Below are 20,427 nucleotides of genomic sequence, written 5' to 3'. Positions count from 1 at the left end.
ACTTAAACAAAGTACAATTTATATGTATTACAAATTATTTTTTGAATAAATAATTTGAGGAATGCAAAAAAAATGAAGCACTTCTTTTTAATCCACATGAATATCTACAAAGATAAATTAAAATATACAGATTCTGTAATTGTTAAAAGTCGTATGGCAAGATATTTGTTTAGATTTTAACTATAATTAAAATACAAAGAATATTTCCTAAAGAACAGCAAAGATATTCAATTTCTAAATAGTTAATACCCTTAAGTAGATAGGAAACCTTAATTTCTGCCAATATTCTTAATTATTTTAACTAAAAGTTTCTAAAGCAATTCAAAAGCAAGATAAGGAGAAAAATAGAGACAAAAGAACCTACAAAGTACATACAATCTTATTAACATTTAAAACAAATGTTACATTTATACCATACCACATCTGTATGCTGAAATATTATCAGAAGGAAAAAAGAGAGCAAGCATAATTTACCATACCACATAAACTGTTGAGATGTCTACCAAAACTATCTGTTTGCTAATATTTACACTACTCTAGAAGTGCTTACAGATAAGTTTAACATGAGGAATAGTGTTGATTACATTTCTCCAACAAATGATCTTTCTCAGTTCGTGTGGCAAAGCTTTGCCAAGATTATCTTCAATTTTTTCTGCACCTTACGTATTTTTTACAAGATATACCTTTTCATTCAAATAGGATAAAAATACATTAGGATATGATGTCATTTATCTCCTCCTTCTTCAACACCTGCTTGTGTCATCAAATCAGCTATATTCTTCTCTAGGTCATCTATACGGTGACCCATTTCATCAAGTAGAAACAGTTAAGGGTTATAAAATACTACTGGAATGTTTAAAGTTATTATGAATTATAAAATTTCAGGCATAAAAACTCCAGATATACTTATACCCCTGTGGAAGTACCATTTGAAGGACTTCCTCCACAGAGGTTGCTGTCATGCCTGCTTTTTACAGAATACCTCTATGCACTGCTTGCTTTACTACCCCAAGCTGGTTCTGGGTAGAGGAAAAATCATTATAAAAGAATTAAAATAAGACATATCAAAAAGTGGCAATATTAATTTTTATAGAGATCAATTGTATATTGTATTTCTGGGGGGGGGGGGCGGAGGTTACTATTAACAGATCTAGGGTTCCATACAGTCGGACCTCTCTTTAACAAACTTCCATATAGAGAAATTTTCTATTTAGTGAACTTTTTTGATTTTCCCCTGGTCATTACATTGAAAATAGTTTCTGTATAACGAAGAAAATTTCCATATAACAAACTAATTTTGAGAGATCTGGGTACGCATTGTTTGCACCTCTGGCCTTTAGGCAATAGAGCTACACTGTAGAAAGCACGAATTAAGAGCTAAAAGGACTAAGCATTAATCCCTTTAGCTTTTAATAGCTAAAGTCTTTAATTTCATGAATTAAGAGCTAAAATATTTTAAAATTTAATGGTGCCTGTAAAACCCTGCAGGAGGAAACTGACAAACCACAGCACGGGATATAAAAAGATGGAAGTTTGGGAGAGGCCTTTGCCTAGTAATGTGTTAGCAATGGCTAAAAAGAAGTAAAACCTATACAACTTATACACTACTATGCTGAGAAGTCCTGCTGGTCAGCTATCCATAGGCATTGGTAAAGATTAAGGCATATTCCCGACGTGGGCATTGGCTCTGTCAACCTGTTTTCTACCGTATGCATTTATATTAGAGAATTAGGAGAGAGTGTTTCAAAGGAAACAAGTCTTTAGAGTTGGACTACAACTACAACAAAAAACCTTGAATGACAAGCGAAATTTTTGAGCAGTGGATTTTCCTTTATCTTGGAAATTCATCTGTTGTTTCAAAGAAATGAGTCATCTACACTTTCACTAAATTTCACCTGTCTCTGTTTACACGGTAGCTGCAAGTGGTCCCTAATTTCAGCTGTTTTAATTGCTGTGCAAGTAACCTTACAGTGTCTAAGAGGAAATCCTTGAGTGGAGTGTGAAAAAGTGGAAGTGCTTAATAGTGTAGATCATGGCATTAAAAAAAAAGAAATCGCTTTAAAATTTGACGTTCCTGCCAGTAGTGTGTCAACCATTCTGAAAAACCCTGTTTCGATTTTAAAACTGTTTTGAGGAAATGGTACTCAGTCAGAAGTGTGCGAAATTATGCCTTTGGGAAGATGTAGATGAACCAGTTTTTAAGTGGATGAAGTTGATTCGAGACCAAAACATGCCAATATCAGGGATATTAATAAAAGAAAAGGCTATGGAGTACGCATCTTTTCTGGGGCACAGAACATTCCAAACTAGTTCTCGTTGGCTGGACAAATTTAAAGAGCATTAGGCTTACTCGAAAAAGTTATTTCCGAGGAAAGTGGAGTTGCAATCGAAGAAGACAATACCCATTGGAAAGAAACAGTTTTGAAAAAAATTATGGAGGACTATGAGTCCAAAGACATGTTCAACGTTGAAGAAACATGCCTATTTTTTAAATGTTTGCCAAACAAGACACTGACTTTTAAAGGTGATAAATGTTTGGGTGGTAAAAATAGTAAGGAGAGAATTACACACTTGGTTGCAAATATGGCTGGTGATGAAAAACTGAAGCTTTTGGTAATAGGCAAAAGTAAATAACCTCGATGTTTCAAAGGAAACAAAGTCTTTAGAGTTGGACTACAACTACAACAAAAAACCTTGAATGACAAGTGAAATTTTTGAGCAGTGGATTTTAAATTTTGATAGAAAGATGACGAAAGAAAACAGAAAAATCACATTGATTGTTGACAACTGCCTACCTTCACTCGGTAATTTCGAAACTTACAAGTGTGAAGCTTGTTTTCTTCCTTCCGAATAATTTGTCTTAACTGCAGCTAATGGACCAAGGCATTATCAAGAATTTGAAAATGCACTACCGAAGGCGCATACTGAAAAAAATTATACCGAGAATAGAAACCAACCAACCTATATATTCTATTATAGATTTGTGGATGTGCATAGATGTGACGGAAACACAACGATTAAGAATTATTTCGCAAAAGCAGGTTTTGCTAAAATGCTAATTAACAGAGATGAGAGGGATGAACTATAAGAAGACATTGAGCAATCTTGGGAAGAGTTCCAAGATTGCTCAATGTTTGATCAGTGGAGAAATTGTTCTTGATGATTTTTAGGAGTTGATAACAATGTCATAGTAGCTGAATATCCGAGTGGCTTCAACATTTTGGAGCATATTTAAAAAACTAGTGACAATATCGACAATGAGTTGGATGAAAATGAGAGCAATATTAAACCTTCCAAACAAATGTTGGCAGCATTTAAAACTTTGCACCGTCAGTGCAAATGTAACAGAAAATATATCTGAGTGTTTAAAGTTTAAACAAATGCGAACATTTATATGAATGGTGAACAGCAGAATCCAGTGTACAACAAAATATAACCAAATATTTTACGACATAATTCTTAAAAATTTATTCATTCCCACTTCTTTCTCATCTTTTGCTATATTTCTGAATTTACAGTATTTTTCATTGTTGAAAATGTCATATTTCTTTATAATGAATTTTTTCAAAGGAATGATTGATTTCGTTATACAGAGGTTCAACTGTACTTCCTATGCAAGGAGCTATATAGCATGCTTTTGCTTAATGAAGTATACAAAAAACAAAAATCTAAAATGTTCCTCACCTCCCTGCCCTCCTGAGTTAAAGAAATTAGTTTTACAGTTCGTATATTTTAAATGCACCAGTAAATTCATGATTTATTTACATATATATATAAAAAAGGACTTATGCATGATCAAGAAAATTTCATTTCTGTGCACCCATCACATAGCCCATTCATACCACCAACCAGCTCATGGCAATAGGCATAAGATCCAGTGCTTCAGCTACCATATATGGCATATAGATAGCCCATAATATATATGTAGAAAAAAAAATAAATAAAAAATAATAATAAATAAATAATAATTGCCAGATTTCTATTAGTCAAATTTTAGTAAAATTTGGATGGCTGCTTGAAAAATCAATCAGAAAGATCTAAATATAAAATTCCATCCACTGGGAGTCAAGTTATTACATGTGGATGGGGCAGGGAAATAATTGTTAAATTTTTATTGGTCTAATTTTAATGAAATTTGGAATGACTACAAATCTTTTTAAAAGCCCCAAATATACAATTTCACGAAAATCTGTCCACTGGAATCAAGTTGTTATACGCAGGAGAATGGATGAATGGAAGGAGAGACTGACAGACAGAAGGATGGACATGAAGATAATAAGCAAATTATGCATATATGTCAATACACCTAAAAATGATGTAAAAACAAAGGGACATTTTTGATATTTTGCATGATTGCAAAAATCTTACATATACTGCTTACTACTATTTCCTGCAAAAAGATGTTTTTATTTATTTATGAAATATATTTTTAAATACTTCTATCTTTCAATAATATTAAATTACATTAATAGATGTGCGGAAATTTGCCTTTTGCCAGCGGGTAGTTGGTTGCTAGAACAAGCTTCCATCTGTGACAGCTTAAATAAATTCAAGGCAGAACTAGACAGACATCTGGAGCAAATGGATGGGTGAAATGGGAAGGGTTGTTTTTTTTTTCTTTTTTGACTGATGCTGTATAAGCTTGCTTTCTTGCATTATATACCAATGCTAATTCTAACTGGTAATCACAAGTTAGATAATGTATGCAATGCATTATCTAACTTGATAATTTTTTCTTCTTAAATGTTTTTTTATTTCTTTTCTCTGATTAATAGAAGTGAAAAGTGAATACAGCTATCTCCTTATCAATTAATGACTAAGAATATAACTTTAGAGAACACTTAATAAAACTGTATAGTTTTACATTCTATAAACTTTGCTGTTCAGTTTAATTCTCCTGGGCACTGACCGAGCATCTCCTTCTAAATACGTTCTCGGTCTCTTTGTAGACTTCAAAGGGGCCTTTGACACCTTATGGTGGCAGAGTGTCCTGGCGAGGTTTCGGGAGGCCGAGGTCTCCTGTCCTATCTACAAACTCATTTCTAGTTATTTCGATAATAGAAGCCTTGTGGTCTCCTCCGGTTTTTGCTCGGTTACGAGGCTGGTTTCTAGGGGTTGTCCTCAGGGACCCGTTCTTGGCCCTGTTTGCTGGAACATGGTCCTTGATGGATGGCTAAATGCCCCTCATGATGATATTCAACATTGCCTACGCCGACGATCTTGCCTTGCTTGTACCTGGGAATTCTCGTCTTGAATTGGAAATTAAAGCAAACCGCATCTTGGATGATCTTCACATGTGGTGTTCCCCCCATAAACTCTCCATTTCAGTCCCTAAAACTAAACAGGTTCTTCTGAAAGGCCTACTGAATCGTAATTGCCCCCCTGTGGTTAAAATTTTTGACCAGGCTGTTAAATTGGAAAGTGAATATAAATACCTTGGGGTGGCGATTGATGATCGTTTATCTTTCATTCCCCATTGTAAGTACCTTTGACAGAAAATCCGTTCTCTTACCGGCTGGCTGTTGCGTCTTGCCCGTTCTCTCTGGAATCTTAAGTCGTCTTCTCTTGGTCTTTACTACAAGTGTATCTTCATCCCCATCGTCTGCTATGGTGCCGGCGCTTCAGAATTCTTAATTCACTGGTCCAAAAATACCTTCTGCAGGCACAGCGGTCCTTCCTTCCTTCTGTATACTTGCAGGGCATGTAGAACTGTTTCTACTGATGCCCTGCTTGTTATTAATGGTCGTCTCCCTATCTACCTGGAAATTATATTGCATTTCTTGTCTTACCATAGGAAATCTCTCTCTCCTGCCTCGGTGGGAGATTTTGCTAATAATTATGAGAACTCTACAAATGTTGATCTGGCCAGGCTTTCCAATCTTGCTTTGGAAGAGTGGCAACACTCTTGGGATGATTCCTCTCACGGCAGAGTCACATACGCTTTCTTTCCTCGTGTTTTTATTAAAGATAAAAATTTTAACTGGCTTCAACTTGGGTTATTTCCCACTTTCTTAATCACGGGACATGGAATTAATTTTCATTTGTATAGATTTGGACTCGTCCCCTCTCCGCTCTTGTGGCTCTGAGGAGACGGTTGAACATATTGTCCTACATTGTAATTTATATGTGGATTTAAGACAACAATTGTCTATCTGTACAAATGTATATAATTTAAATGATTTTTGGCGCCTGGTTGGGTCGGCGGACTCTTTCTACCTTCTCTTCTTTTGCTAATAGTGTCTTCCGGAGAAGAGTGGCTTTATCAAGGAATAACCCTTGATTTCGTTATTTGTTCTTAATATTTATATATATTACTGTATTCATCTTTTTTTTAAGAGAAGTTTCTTCCTTGCTTAAATTGCCTTGTGTTTTGGACGCAGAGTTTTTGCGTCTTTTCTGGAGACTTGTTTCAGGTTTCGCCTGGCCGAGTGGGTGAGATGGACCTCCCCTCTCCCACTTCGAACTCTGTCCGGGTTGCCTGAAATGATTTTCTGTTAAATTGTATGTATTTTGTAAATACTGTAATTATCTTGTTAATATCATGGTGCTTTTTGTTTGATTTGCTGTTTGCTCTCAGAATTGAGAGTAACTGATTTTATTGTGTTTTTGAATCAGCAGTTGTTAATCTTAAATGTTTATATTGTGCATTACTTGTGTAGTTAGCTCATTATTATGCTGAAGAGACAGTTATTCTATTCTTGCGTTGTCTGTTTGGCTCTGAGGAGTGGGATGGACTTCTCCCTGCTCGCTCAGATCCAACCTTCAGTTGGCTGTTCTGGTTGAGTGAGATGATTTTCCTCTCTAGGCTGTTTTACTGCTGGGGCTGCTGGCTGCTTCTCTTGCTGCTTGCGTTTTGATTTAATTTTGTTTTCCCGCGGGGCTGATTATTTGTTGTATTTTTCTTTTCCTGCCTGATTGCAACTGCAATCAGTTGGGTTTTTGCTAGTACCATATAGTTCTTGGTCTAGCATTTTTAGTTGTAAATGGGTTTTGGTTCTGAGGGGTGCGATGGACCTCTAGATCCAATTGCTTTGTTGGCTGACTGGTTGGAGGCGTCGTTCTTCTCCTCCAGTCTTGCCATTATTTTCTTTTCTACTGCCAGTTGCAGTGGTAATGTATAGTTTTAGCTTTTGTTCAGCCCTGCAGGTTGAGTTTTTTTTTTTTTAAATGCTTATCTATGCATTATTGTTAATTCTACGTGTCTTGTTATTTGAAACAGTTTTGTTTTTCGCAGCTTGTGGTAGCAGCTTTGCACTTGCTGGTTATGTACATATGTTTATAGATTAGATTACTTGTGCAGAGACATTTTCTCTGCATATTCATTAATTATTGTTTAATACTTAACTTATTATTTTGATTTGTTATACTTAGATTTAAATTTAGAATTGCTTTTGATTCGGTTAACTAATTTATTTGTACAGTATTTATTGGTTTTGCCTTTGGCATATCTTTGCCTTGGGCGAGTTCTGTTTGTCTCTTTGTGTTTTGTATATATGTTTCTGCATTTCTTCTGATTGACTATTTCTGTTAATTTCTTGGTTGACTAGTTTTTCAGCTAAGATTTTAATTACTTATTTTGTAAATAGTGTATATTTTACTTTCTGCTTATGCAGTGTAATTTGTTAATATGTTTACTGCTATGTTTCATATCGGTGACATAAGTATTTATTATTTAACTTAATTTATTCTTTTAAGTGGCTATTTAATAGCCACTTGTACATTACCTATGTTCTTTCCTTGAGACTTCTTTTTCCCCTTGTCGGTGCAGGTTGGGCTTCCTTCCCGGCTAGGAGAATCTTTCTTTCAAAATTACAAGCCTTCAGGCTTCAAAATTTTACCTCTTCAAGCTCTCTCGCTTGTTAGATTTTCCAACTAGTGTTTTCCTCTTTCCTATTTCTTCTTTTTCCTGAGAGAGTGTTTTGCTCACTTTTCTTCTTCTACTTTCTTTTCTCCTGCTTTATCCTCCCTATTCCTTATTTATTATAACCGGGATTCCACTTGTTGGAATCCCACTTAGAATTTAGATAGTTCCTGGAGAGCCTCCACGTGGCTAGGGACGGGAGTCGGGACGCAGGTAGCTTGCTCCCTGCCTCCTGGCTGCTAAGACTCCAGGGCCGGCAAACAACAACCATCACAACACACATATATACTTACACACACACACTTACCGGCTATAAATAACCTACAGATGCTACAGCAGTATATAGGGGTAACCCTGGAGGCCGCAATCAATACAAGAATACCTTGTCTCTTGTTCAGTTTAATTAGAGTATAATGTTTATTACTCTTCTTTTTTATTCTAATTTTTTAAACCTCTTCTCTCTATGTATCTCTTCACCAGTGATAATCATATTCTTGAGTCTTACACAAAAATACATTTAATCTATGAATTTCTTTTTTACATACAAACTGTATGGAAGTACTAACTGCTTCATCTATCTGTCCAATTTTAATGAAATTTGGAATGCCCAACAAATATTTTTAAAGGCGCAAATATAAAATTTCATGAAAATCCATTCAATGGAATTCAAGTCGTTACATGCAGATGGATATGGTAAAGATAACAGGCCACTTATGCATATGTATGATAATGCACCTGAAAACTTTTGAATTAATTTTTAAACCCTACTTTAAACGTAGTATTAGTAGTGGAAAACGATGCAAGAAATCAAGCTATAAAGTGTCATCACAAAAAAAAAAAAAAAAAACCAACCCCCCACCTCCAATAATTTGTTAACTTTGAATTTATTCAAACTCCCTATCTCTACAACTACAGATTGCAATTTTCAAAAAAAATCAGCCACCTGCTGGCTGAAAGCAAACTTCAGTTAAGCTAACAAGTCTGTAATTACTCATGTCGCCTTTTGATTCCCCTTTGTGAATTGGATATATATTTGCACATCCCAGTTCATAGGTATCTCTTCTGAATCCAAAGATGCCTGCATAATTATGGCTAAGGATTTACTGACGTTTGCTCCCTTAATATAATTGGATAGATCCCATCCACTCCAGGTGCCTTTTTTTATGTTAAGCTTCAACAATTTTTCTTCCACTTTCTTCTCAGTTGTCAAAATATCATTTAGCTCCCTGTTAGATTTTGATGAACACTGGCATTCCCTTCCCTAAAGAAGTCCTCATGTGTGACTGTAAATGCAAAATACCTATTCAGTTTAGTATCAACCTGAGCAGGATCATCGATAATTAAACCATCAACATCAAATGGACCAATGTGATTTAACCCCTTTCTGATAACATAAGTAAAGAAGTCTTTGCTGCTTTTCTTTGCCAGAGACTTCTCATCATGTGCATTAGCTTACCTAACTTCCTTTGTGACTTTATTAGAGGCTACTTTATATCTACCATAGGCTTCTGTATCACTTGATAATTTATATGCATCCCACACAATTTTGTTCTCTGCCACAAGTCTGAAACCACCGTAGTCACCATTTTAAAAGCAAAAGCCCTTCCCTGTGCCTTTTCCAGCAGTTATGTCTTTAAGTAAATCCCGCATCAGTATACTGTGATCACTTTCACCTGCAGATTCTTAACACATGAAGAATTGCTGTTGAAAATCAGATCAAGAGTATTGCTTCCTTTTGTTGTAGTCAATATCTGGAAATTTACAATCAAAAATTATAAGAAATTCTGATTTACTGGCCCACTATTTCTCTGCATAGTTGTTTGTTATACTCATCATAGTCATTAGGCTTATAACACTGTCCTACTCTCATTTTCATTTTCACAGTGCTTATGTCACAACAAACTGTCTCAAAATTGTCTGGTTACCCACATTGACTAGATGCACTATCTCAGGTTTAATATGCTTCTTAAGAGCATAATCTCCCCCCCACCCCCTGCCTGGTTTGTCCTTCCATATCACCCATGTACCAGGACGAGATGCCCATTGCTGACCCCCATCGGGGGGGATTACTGCTGACCTTGGAAGCTTGCTGCCTGGGTGAGACTGCACTGTCCTATCTTCCATTCTTCCCCTACTAACTTCCTTTTCTGGGGGGAGCCTCCTTCTTAAGCCCTCCATCTTTACTCTTATCTTTCCCCCCACTCCCTCTCTTTTCCTTCACAGGGCCCTTCCAGAGCCAGTCTCTGGCAGACACAGCATGAGATGTGTACAACATGGCAAGCCTCCAGGTGGCAAAGGATGAGAGATGGGGAGCATCTGACCAGGTGTTGGATTCTCCATGCCTGCTAAGATGCCAAATGCCAGTCATATGACACAGCAGCAGAACACATCAACTCTTACACACACCCCACATGTATGACCGGACATGGCAAAAGCCATGTCCGGTCATACATGTGGGGTGTGTATGACCGGACAGATGCATTTAAGTGGCAAATGGGGAAAACCTGGGGTCCACAACACTGACACATCTGACAGTTGTCCTTCCATCTCTTGGCTAGAGATGGGAGTCAGGGGGCAGAGAAACAGGTGCCCCCCACCTAAGTGGTATGTCCCAAATCATAAACATTTTTCTGCAACCAGCTAGTTTATGCCAGCTCTGATCACACCCATGATCCTTTGCATGATCTCCTCTCCTAACTCTGTTATTTTTGCCTTTCCCAAGGTGCTTCGCGCTGGTTGAACAATGTTATTTATTATTTTTTATTTTAAATTTTGCTTTACTTTACAAGATTAATTTTGCAAGACATCCATTTCTCTGGTTACCAAAAGGTTTCTGCAACGGGTAGCAATGGTTAGCCCAAAGCCACCTAAGTGGTATGTCCCGAATTACAAATGTTTCTCTACAACCAGCTGGTTTATGGCAGCTCTGAGTACATCCAAATATAATCTCCCATGATCCTTTGTGCAAAAAATGGAGTGGGGAGAGGAGTCTCCCGACTCCATTTTTCTTTGTCATGAAATGGAAATGACATCAAATGAAGTTATTTCCATGTTGCAAAATCATGACAAATTAATTTTACTACTGTTCAAAATTTAGTAGGTGCTGCCAAAGGTGTTTACACATCAGTAACAGGAAAAAAAAAAAAAAAAAATTCTTGTTTATACTCTAGTATGACCATACAACAGACTGGAATGATTTTTGATGTGTAAACATCTTTGGCAGTATCTACTAACTATCCGAAATTTAGTAGGTGCCGCCAAAGATGTTCACACATCAATAACAGGGGAAAAAAAAAAAAATATATATATATTCTTGTTTACAATCTGGCACAACCACCCGCCCACAATAGACTGGAATGATTTTTGACATTTGAACAATGTTATGTAATTCTGTACGGTGACAGCATATAACTAATATCACGTATATTAGTTATATGCTATCACTGTACAGAAACCTTATCCCTTTCAGCAATGCATTGTCTTATGTAGTTTTGGGTCCTATGCAGCAAATTTTTGATAGTAGTGGGCTCTGTGATGTGCGTTTTTGTTGTGGAATTCTAAAATTTTGTAAAAATGAACTTTACAAAATGCTTTAAAATTATGTTCTCATTTCGACTTTACTATCCAAAACTCGAATAAAATTTTCAAAATTGAAAAGTAGTATAAAAAAATTAAACCTATTATTACTTAATATTACTTAACCTATTATAAGAGTAGGAGTGTGTTATAGGCCTAATGACTTGAATGAGTACAATGAACAATTGTACAGAGAAATAGAGTGGGCCAGTAAATCAGAATGTCTTATAATGGGGGATTTTAACTTCCCAGATATTGACTGGAACTTGTGGGTTGGTCACTCACACACTAGTCAGACTTTTGTGGATTTATTGGATGATTGTTTTCTGCAGCAGCATGTTCGAGAGGCAACCAGAGAAAGTAACACTCTTGATCTGGTTATCAGCAGTGATCATTCGTGTATTAAGAATTTGCAGATAAAGGAACCACTAGGTGGCAGTGATCACAGTGTGCTGAAGTGGGATTTACTTAAAGATTTAATTACCATCAGGGGTAAAGGAAAGGGTTTTTGCTTCCGTAAAGGGGAGTACAGTGGTCTCAGACAGTTTTTAAATTCTGTACAGTGGGATCAACTGACGATGTTACAAACAGTAAATTCTAAGTGGGAAGCATTCAAAGAATTAATCGTGGAAGCTACTAGACTTTATATACCGATTAAGAAATATCGTTCAAGGTTTAGGCCTAAATGGTTATCAAATGAACTAATGAGACTCGTGACAGAGAAGAAAAATGCATGGGATGCATATAAATTATCAGGTGACGCAGAAGCCTGTGGCAGATCACAAAGGAGGGTCACAAAGGAGGTTCGGCAGGCGAAGGCGGATTACGAGAAATCTTTGGCAAAAGATGCTAAGAAAAACAGCAAGGATTTCTTTACTTATATAAACTCTAAAAGGAAGGGGATGAATATGATTGGTCCACTTGACATCGATGGTTCGACTGTTGATGATCCTGCTCAGATAGCAAACAAACTGAATGAGTATTTTGCATCTACATTCACACGTGAGGAATTATTACAATTTGAAAATGGAAGAAGGTTATCAAATTGTAGCAGTGTGCTTAATGATTTTGTAATAACTGAGAGCAAAGTGGAGGAGAAATTGTTGAAGTTAAACATAAGAAAGGCACCTGGGGTGGATGGGATCTATCCAGTTATTTTAAAGGAGGCGGCAAAGCAACTAAGCAAACCCTTAGCCATAATTATGAGAGCATCCTTGGACTCAGGGGAGGTTCCCACGGACTGGAGATGTGCAAATGTGTCCCCAATTCACAAAGGTGGATCGAAGGGTGACACGAGTAATTACAGACCAGTTAGTTTAACTTCTGTTCCGGGTAAAATAATGGAGTCGCTGGTTAAAGATGCATTGCAGGATCATCTAGACAAGACTGCAGCAATAATTCAAACACAGCATGGGTTTGTTAAGGGAAAGTCTTGTCTGACAAATTTGATTGGTTATTATGATGTGGTCACAAAGGAACTGGATGCAAAAAATAATTTTAATATCATATACTTGGATTTCAGGAAAGCTTTTGACACTGTTGCGCATGGAAGACTACTGTACAAATTGGAGCAGAATGGTATTAAGGGTAAGTTGCTACAATGGATAAAAGGATGGTTAAGTGGGAGAAGACAGAGGGTGGTAATCAATGGGTGCTGCTCTTCGTGGACTATGTTATTAGTGGAGTCCCACAGGGTTCGGTGTTGGGTCCACTGTTGTTTTGTGTATTTATCAATGATATTGATGAAGGTATATCAGGCTTAATGTCGAAGTTTGCAGATGACACAAAGGTTGGCAGGGTTGTTAATGACAGTAATGGCAGTGTGCTACTGCAACAGGATCTAGATAATTTGGGCAGATGGGCTAAGAAGTGGCAACTGAAGTTCAACCTTGACAAATGCAAAGTACTGCATATGGGTAGAAGTAACCCCAGAGAAACGTACCAACTGTGTGGTACTACACTTAAGGTGGTAGAAAATGAAAAAGACCTGGGAGTAATTGTGCAGTCAGATATGAAGTTTTCTGAGCAGTGCAGACAGGCTGCTAGGGCGGGTCATGGGGTTTTGTCAATGATATATAGGAATTTTGCTAGCAGGGAAAAGGAGGTGATTGTCCCTCTGTATAAGGCAATGGTCAGGCCACGCCTTGAGTACTGCGTACAGGTCTGGAGGCCTATTTTAGGAAGGATGTAGATTTGCTTGAGCGTGTACAGAGAAGAGCAACACGATTGGTGAGGGGAATGAAGGGATTCTCTTACCAAGAGAGGCTTAAGTTCTGCAAATTGCAGTGGCTGGAGACTAGGCACCTGCGCGGTGATCTGATTGAGGTCTATAAGGCCTTGAATGGGTTGAGCACGCTGAATTCTGATGGGATCCTTCCACTTGTTCAGATTACCAACCTACGGGGACATAAGTTCAAATTAAGAAAGGACAGATGTAGAATAGATGTGCGGAAATTTGCCTTTAGCCAGCGGGTGGTTAATTGCTGGAACAAACTTCCATCTGTCGTTGTGGAATTTGATATGTTAAATAAATTTAAGGAGGAACTGGACAGGCATTTGGAGGGAATGGTGTGATTTTATTTTTTTTTATTTATTTATTTTTTTTTTGGCTGATGCTGCATAAGCTCCTACACTTGCTTTCTTGCATCATGTGCCACTACTACTACTACTACTACTACTTTTTGATGCAGTAATATCCTCTAAACCTTTTTATGTATTACTTAATTTGGTTTTATCAAATTCTGGATCCAAATTTCATAGAAATCATTTAATTTCGTCCTTTGTAACTCAAATTAGACAAATGAGGTCAACAAGTGCAATCTTTTCTGATTTTCATGCTACAATCTATTATAAACTGTGTACAATTAGTTGGAAACAAAGATAAGAGATGGCAGCATGTACATGCAAATGCCTTGAAAATAAAAATTTCATGACAATTCCTACATTAATAGATACAGTATCTTGAAACAACCCTCAAAGCATACTGATCTATATGCACATACACAGATACGTTAGTACTAAGATAAAAAAACTATCAACAGCAATTCGGATATTTGGCAGAGTGATTTACAACTAAATTAAAAGAAAATAATTAAGTGGACTGCATGGTTTCAACAAAAATGGAAGTAGATTTTACAACATAGAAGTGTCTGCCCGGTACTGCTGTAGAACAGCAATCTCTATAAGGTCACGTATGTGCTGACACAGTCAGAAACAGAATTTTCAGTAGTCAGTGAGTATTCACATACAATTCCAACTATACAGAAATAATTTAGATAACAGTCACACTGATGTGCTGTCCATTTTTGTACAATCACAAAAATGGCTAAGTACTGATTTCTTTAGCAAGGCAAAACAATTTCAATCATTACCCTGTTGTCATCTCACTTCATACTCTTAAATTAATTCTAATTTATTCTATTTGGTAGTCTGCTTAAAACAAAGTATTAGAGACTGCCACCTACTGAATACCTAGTTTCATTCCAGTCCATTTGTTTGCAGAACAGTTGATGAAATTTACAAATTCATATCAGAAACCTCCTTTGTTACAGTAACCTTCACTTGTGTCAATCATGTTATATTTGTAACTGTGACCAACTTTGCATTAAAACATTGGTATAAGTTCATTTATTTAGAACAGTCATATTATTGTGTGTCTACAGAGAGATATATGTGATTTTGTGGATATCCTTTATTCACTGAATGAAATGAATCAAACACCAGTTTTGTGAGATATGATGGCATTTACTTGCTATTTTAATAGACCAATTGATGATACCAGTGTGATTATAACATACAGCAGACTCTAGATTAACCAGGGCACTTCAAGACTCCAAAAAAAAAAAAAAAAAAAAACACCCAGAAATCAAAAAATTCAAGTAATAACTAGAATTAGGTATAAACAGATATTTTGCAAGTCGTAAATAAGTGACACGCGGCATTATAAGCTGTCATATCATTGGGAGATTACTGTATCTATTATCTCGCAATCCCAGCTGTCTTCACATTTGCAATCCCAGCTGTTCTCAAAAAAAAAAAAAAAAAAAAAAAGAAGAAGAAAAGAAAACGAGAGCGACCAAATGTTTAGTTTTTTTTACTGCGTCACATCAATTTGTTGTATTCCGTTGCAGCACAAAAGGACAAATTTTGTTTTGTTATTTGTCAGGGATGTTGGAATTTTTTTTTTTTTTTTGCTTAGAAATCGCAAAAATGATGGGTAAACGCAAAAGAGTTGCATTTTCAGTTAAACAAAAACATGAAATTATTCAAAAGTTTGAAAACAGTGCATCTGTTAAATCTCTATGGAATCATTATAATAAAGATGTATCAAAATGGCCAAACATTAACAAGTATCGCGTGGAATTCAGATTTGTCAATAATAATATAGTAGCAATACGTTATTAATCATTCCCGAGTTACGTAAAACTCGACGAAGTAAGAAGTCCTGGAACGTATTCTTACGTATGTCAGAGAGTTTTGTATTTTTGGATTAATCGTGATTTGTTTTTTATCATCTATCCCGGAAAATCGAGAGTCTACTGTATATTTACAACTTCATTTGCTAACTTATTTAAACTGGGGTGTTCACCCCAGAATCCTCAGTGGCGCCTCCGTAGCCAGATGGGCAGGAGCAGCAGTACGTAGCACGTGCTTCTTGATTAGACCAAGGTTCAAGCCAGTGACCATCAAATACGGAGGATGTGGAAAAGTCAGGGAATTACCACCGCATATCCCCGGAGCAATATGGCCTTAGTTGCTAATGCTCCTAAAAACCAAACAATAACAAGTATCTCAGTAGTAGTGACACACTCAACATTAACGTAGACTACTGGCACTCCCCAACCTGCGTAATACACAACTTCTTTATGTAAGTTTTCGCCGGCTGGTGTAAACCTAAAAAAATCGTGGAAACATATTTTACATCCCGTAGGAATAAATGGAGGTATTGTGAAAACATGGCAATGTGAACCCAATAACACATTGTTATTTTGGTAATTTGTTCCAGGGCTTTGGAAGTTGAAATTTTTGCTATATAACTAAACTATTCATCTTTCTAAAAGGTCATTTTTATAATGGAGTGCTACCCTTTCATCATTATCATGTTTCATTATAAGAATCAATTTTGAACGGCTTTGTTGATATTTTTCTAAAGAACATTTATGGAAGTCACAACCATAAAACAATAAAAACAATTTGCATTTTGGGCTCTTCTGTTAGCACATCTAATTATAAAGGGGTAGTAAACTCGATCTGGTGTAAACCTAAAAAAATCGTGGAAACATATTTTACATCCCGTAGGAATAAATGGAGGTATTGTGAAAACATGGCAATGTGAACCCAATAACACATTGTTATTTTGGTAATTTGTTCCAGGGCTTTGGAAGTTGAAATTTTTGCTATATAACTAAACTATTCATCTTTCTAAAAGGTCATTTTTATAATGGAGTGCTACCCTTTCATCATTATCATGTTTCATTATAAGAATCAATTTTGAACGGCTTTGTTGATATTTTTCTAAAGAACATTTATGGAAGTCACAACCATAAAACAATAAAAACAATTTGCATTTTGGGCTCTTCTGTTAGCACATCTAATTATAAAGGGGTAGTAAACTCGATCAAATTGCATTTGCGATAATCCTGATAACTGGAATTGTGTGGGTTTTTACATTATTATGATAAAATGTGTTCCCCTTCACTGAAATCTTCAATCCTATAAGAAACAAATAAATTTTCAGAATCTTCTCTACATTCCTATTTATTTATTTATTACAATGATGAATGGAAAGCAACCAATGGAAAGTGCAAGTGGTGGCAGTGCTAGGAAACCAAACAAATTTGATTTAGAAAGGAAGATGATGAAAATGATTAAGTAAGAAGCAGGGCAAAGTTTGTCATCTGTTGCACGGGATTTAAGTCTCGCTGCTTCAACAGTGAATACTATTTCAAAGGACAGTGCACGTATAAAAGAACATGTTAAAGGATCAACGCATTTAAGATCAACAGTGATCACAAAACAGTGTTCAGGTGCTATATAGAAGATGGAAAAGCTATTAATAATATGAATGGAAAATCAGATTCAGAAGCGAGTGCCCCGGAGTCTAATGACCATTCAAGCAAAAGCAACAAGTATTTATGAAGATATTAAGGATAAGTACGGCAGACCCCATGTCAAGTTCATGGCAAGCAACAGGTGGTTTTATAGGCACTGCACTGGTTTCCACAATGTTAAAGTATGCAGTGAAGTCGCAAGTGCTGATTCTGCAGCAGCAGCACAGAAATTTTGTGATGTGATGGAAAAAACCCATTCTACATTTCCATAGCCCTCACCTCTGCAGCGGCGTACTTATCAGCTGGAGACGTTGATTTTGGCAACGATGGTCGAAAGGAAAATCTTGCTGACGTTATGCCTGTCCCCTCCCTTTTTTTGTAATTTTATAATTTTTGTAATTGCACACTTTAATTTTCCTATGCATGAGATAAAAAAAAATCGAATAAATAATTCTATTTACATATTTGTCGAACATTTCTTTTTTGCTTCAATCAAATTCAGCAAGCATAGTTGCGAGTGCTGTATTTAGGGAAATTCCGACTTATGTAAAATTTGACTTACGCAGAGTTCCGCAGAACACAACCCCTACGCAAGTCGGGGAGTGCCTGTATTATGTACCGAAAACAGAAGGTTGCCAGGAGGACCATTAACTTATGAACTGTGATGTAGATGATATTGTTGGTTGATTGTGATGGTTAACTTGAATGAACTATCATGAATTAAGAAGAAATAAATTGTTGCAATAATGATAAACTGATGTGATTAGTATATAAAAATGTTATTTTAACTGTGTCAACCAAATATCCTTACACTAATGTAATGGGCCCAATACCAGTTTCATGAGTATGTTATTTGTACTCAGGTGAGTTATCGTTGTCTAATTATATGTTACCAACTTTAAATAAATGTACAGTATTACATCTATTTCGTTTTGTTATTTGGTTTTTTTTAGGAGCATTAGCAACTAAGGCCATATTGGTGGTCAAGGGCTCGAACCCCGGTCTAATCAAGAAGCGTGTGCTATGCACTGCTGCTCCTGCCCACCTGGCTACGGAGGCGCCTTGTTTTTGTGAAAAAAAAAAAAAAAAAGTAATCAATATATACATGTGGGTAAATTGTTCATTTACCTCTTTTAGACATTCTCAAGAAACTTAATGCTCTAACGCCAGCGTTCCCAACCTGTGGGTCGCAATCCCCAAGAGTGTTGCAAAGTGTTTTCTGGTGGGGAAGTCGCCAGTTATTTTTATAGGAAATTTTCAGCTAAATAAGCTGAACCTGAAACTTCAGGGAAAGGAAACACACATTATCCAATTTAAAGACAATCTTCAGGCATTTGTATCCAAGCTGCAAAACTGGCATCAGAAAGTAAATCTTGGAAACATTGCCATGTTTGAAAAACTCTGCAGTGTGGTAAAGGAATCTGAAGGAGGAGATCATTGGGCACCTTGAATCCCTTGAAAAAGGAATTTCAGCGGTACTTCCCCGAGCTTACAGAAGAAGAAGCTGCTGCACTGGTACGAAACCCATTCTCTGCATCACTGAATGTAGTCAGCATTCCCGATGAAGTACAGGATGAATTCTTGGATCTACGGAACGATTCTGCGGCATGTAATTTGTTTTATGAAAAATTGTTGACTCAGTTCTGGTGTGCCATGTATCAGTCATATCCAATGTCACCATGCTTACCTTTCAAGTTTTACTTCCATTTGCCTCTACATATCTCTGCAAGAGTGGATTTTCAACGCTTCTTCATATCAAAACAAAGGCAAAAAACAGACAATGTTGAGGATGACATGAGGCTTTAACAAACACTCAGCCGCGAATTTTGAAGCCGGTTGCCCAGATGCAAAGTACAACCGCATTACATATTAGGTTAGAATTATATTCTGAAAAGTCTATTTTTAATGTGTTTTCTTTACCCTATTAATAACGGCATGCCTTTTTATGCAAATGTGGTAGGGGTCGCAGGTTACTTGGTTATTACAAAAGGAGGTCGCGACTCGAAAAAGGTTGGGAAACACTGCTCTAACATGAAATTTAAACCAACTTGTTTATACTTTCACAGATCTCTTTCTACAATTTGGTATTATTATACATTATTTAAAATGAAAAATTCTAGTGATATAGGTATAAAAATATGGATCATTTAATTCTGAAACCAGATTTTCTTGTGATCTATCTGAAGGTTGCCAGGTGTCCAAGTATTTTAACTTACTCCCAGTACACAAATCCTAAAGTATTTTGCCATTGTTGTAATTAAGTAACTTTTATTAACTAAAGCAGTTTATGGCTTCTAAAGCCTCATACTTCAAATATTTACTACATGTAATGTATAGTTCAAAAGTATAATTTATATGATGCTGTTTTATTAATGATGCTTCTGATGGTAAGTTTTATCACATTTTATATACTCATTAGTTCAATTTAATTATAATCAGTTTTTCACAGTTTTCAAGTTTTAATAAATTTTACACTCTGTTTCTTTAATTTTTATTTATTTATTTTAACTTTTATTTTTGCACAGCCAGAATAAGTTTCAAATTGTTTTAATGAAATTTCATTTTCTCTGGACAGATGAACATAACACTCCCTGCATTAAATCTATGAGAAGAAACTTTTTTTTTCTTTCTTTCTTTTTTTTTTTTTAAATATACGTCTTAATTGTTTGATTATGAAACGTTTTCTCTATAATAAAAAAATATAAATAAAAGCTGCATAATTCAAATTTAAATTATACATTGTATATAATTATTTTGAATAAAGTTTCAGTTTAGTTCCATTATATTTTAGATTACTATTTCTGACTATAATAATCTGCCCCCTTCCAATGGTTCTCTATCTTTTTTGTGACACTTTCCTTGTGTGTCCAGTATTTTTATTTTTATTTAAACCATTTAGTAAGCTTACCTACTTTGAAGTAACAGACGTCAATACACAAC

The 20,427-nt window shown here is 36.0% G+C and overlaps 1 protein-coding gene across 1 annotated transcript in view; it reads right to left on the bottom strand.

Moving 5' to 3' along the window:
• Positions 1 to 310: 310 nt before the first annotated feature.
• LOC150082945 (uncharacterized) overlaps positions 311 to 20,427 on the bottom strand; it is a 32,776-nt gene continuing 12,659 nt past the window's right edge. The window contains exon 3 of the mRNA XM_090376928.1: positions 311 to 816. Coding sequence (XP_090233054.1) covers positions 725 to 816 — 92 coding nt within the window. The 3' untranslated portion in view covers positions 311 to 724. The remainder of the gene's footprint in view (positions 817 to 20,427) is intronic.

This window comes from Mastigoproctus giganteus, chromosome 7, assembly GCF_048544385.1.
Source record: "Mastigoproctus giganteus isolate SK-2022 chromosome 7, ASM4854438v1, whole genome shotgun sequence".
NCBI lineage: Eukaryota > Metazoa > Arthropoda > Arachnida > Uropygi > Thelyphonidae > Mastigoproctus > Mastigoproctus giganteus.
This window is presented reverse-complemented; position numbering and strand designations above follow the sequence as displayed.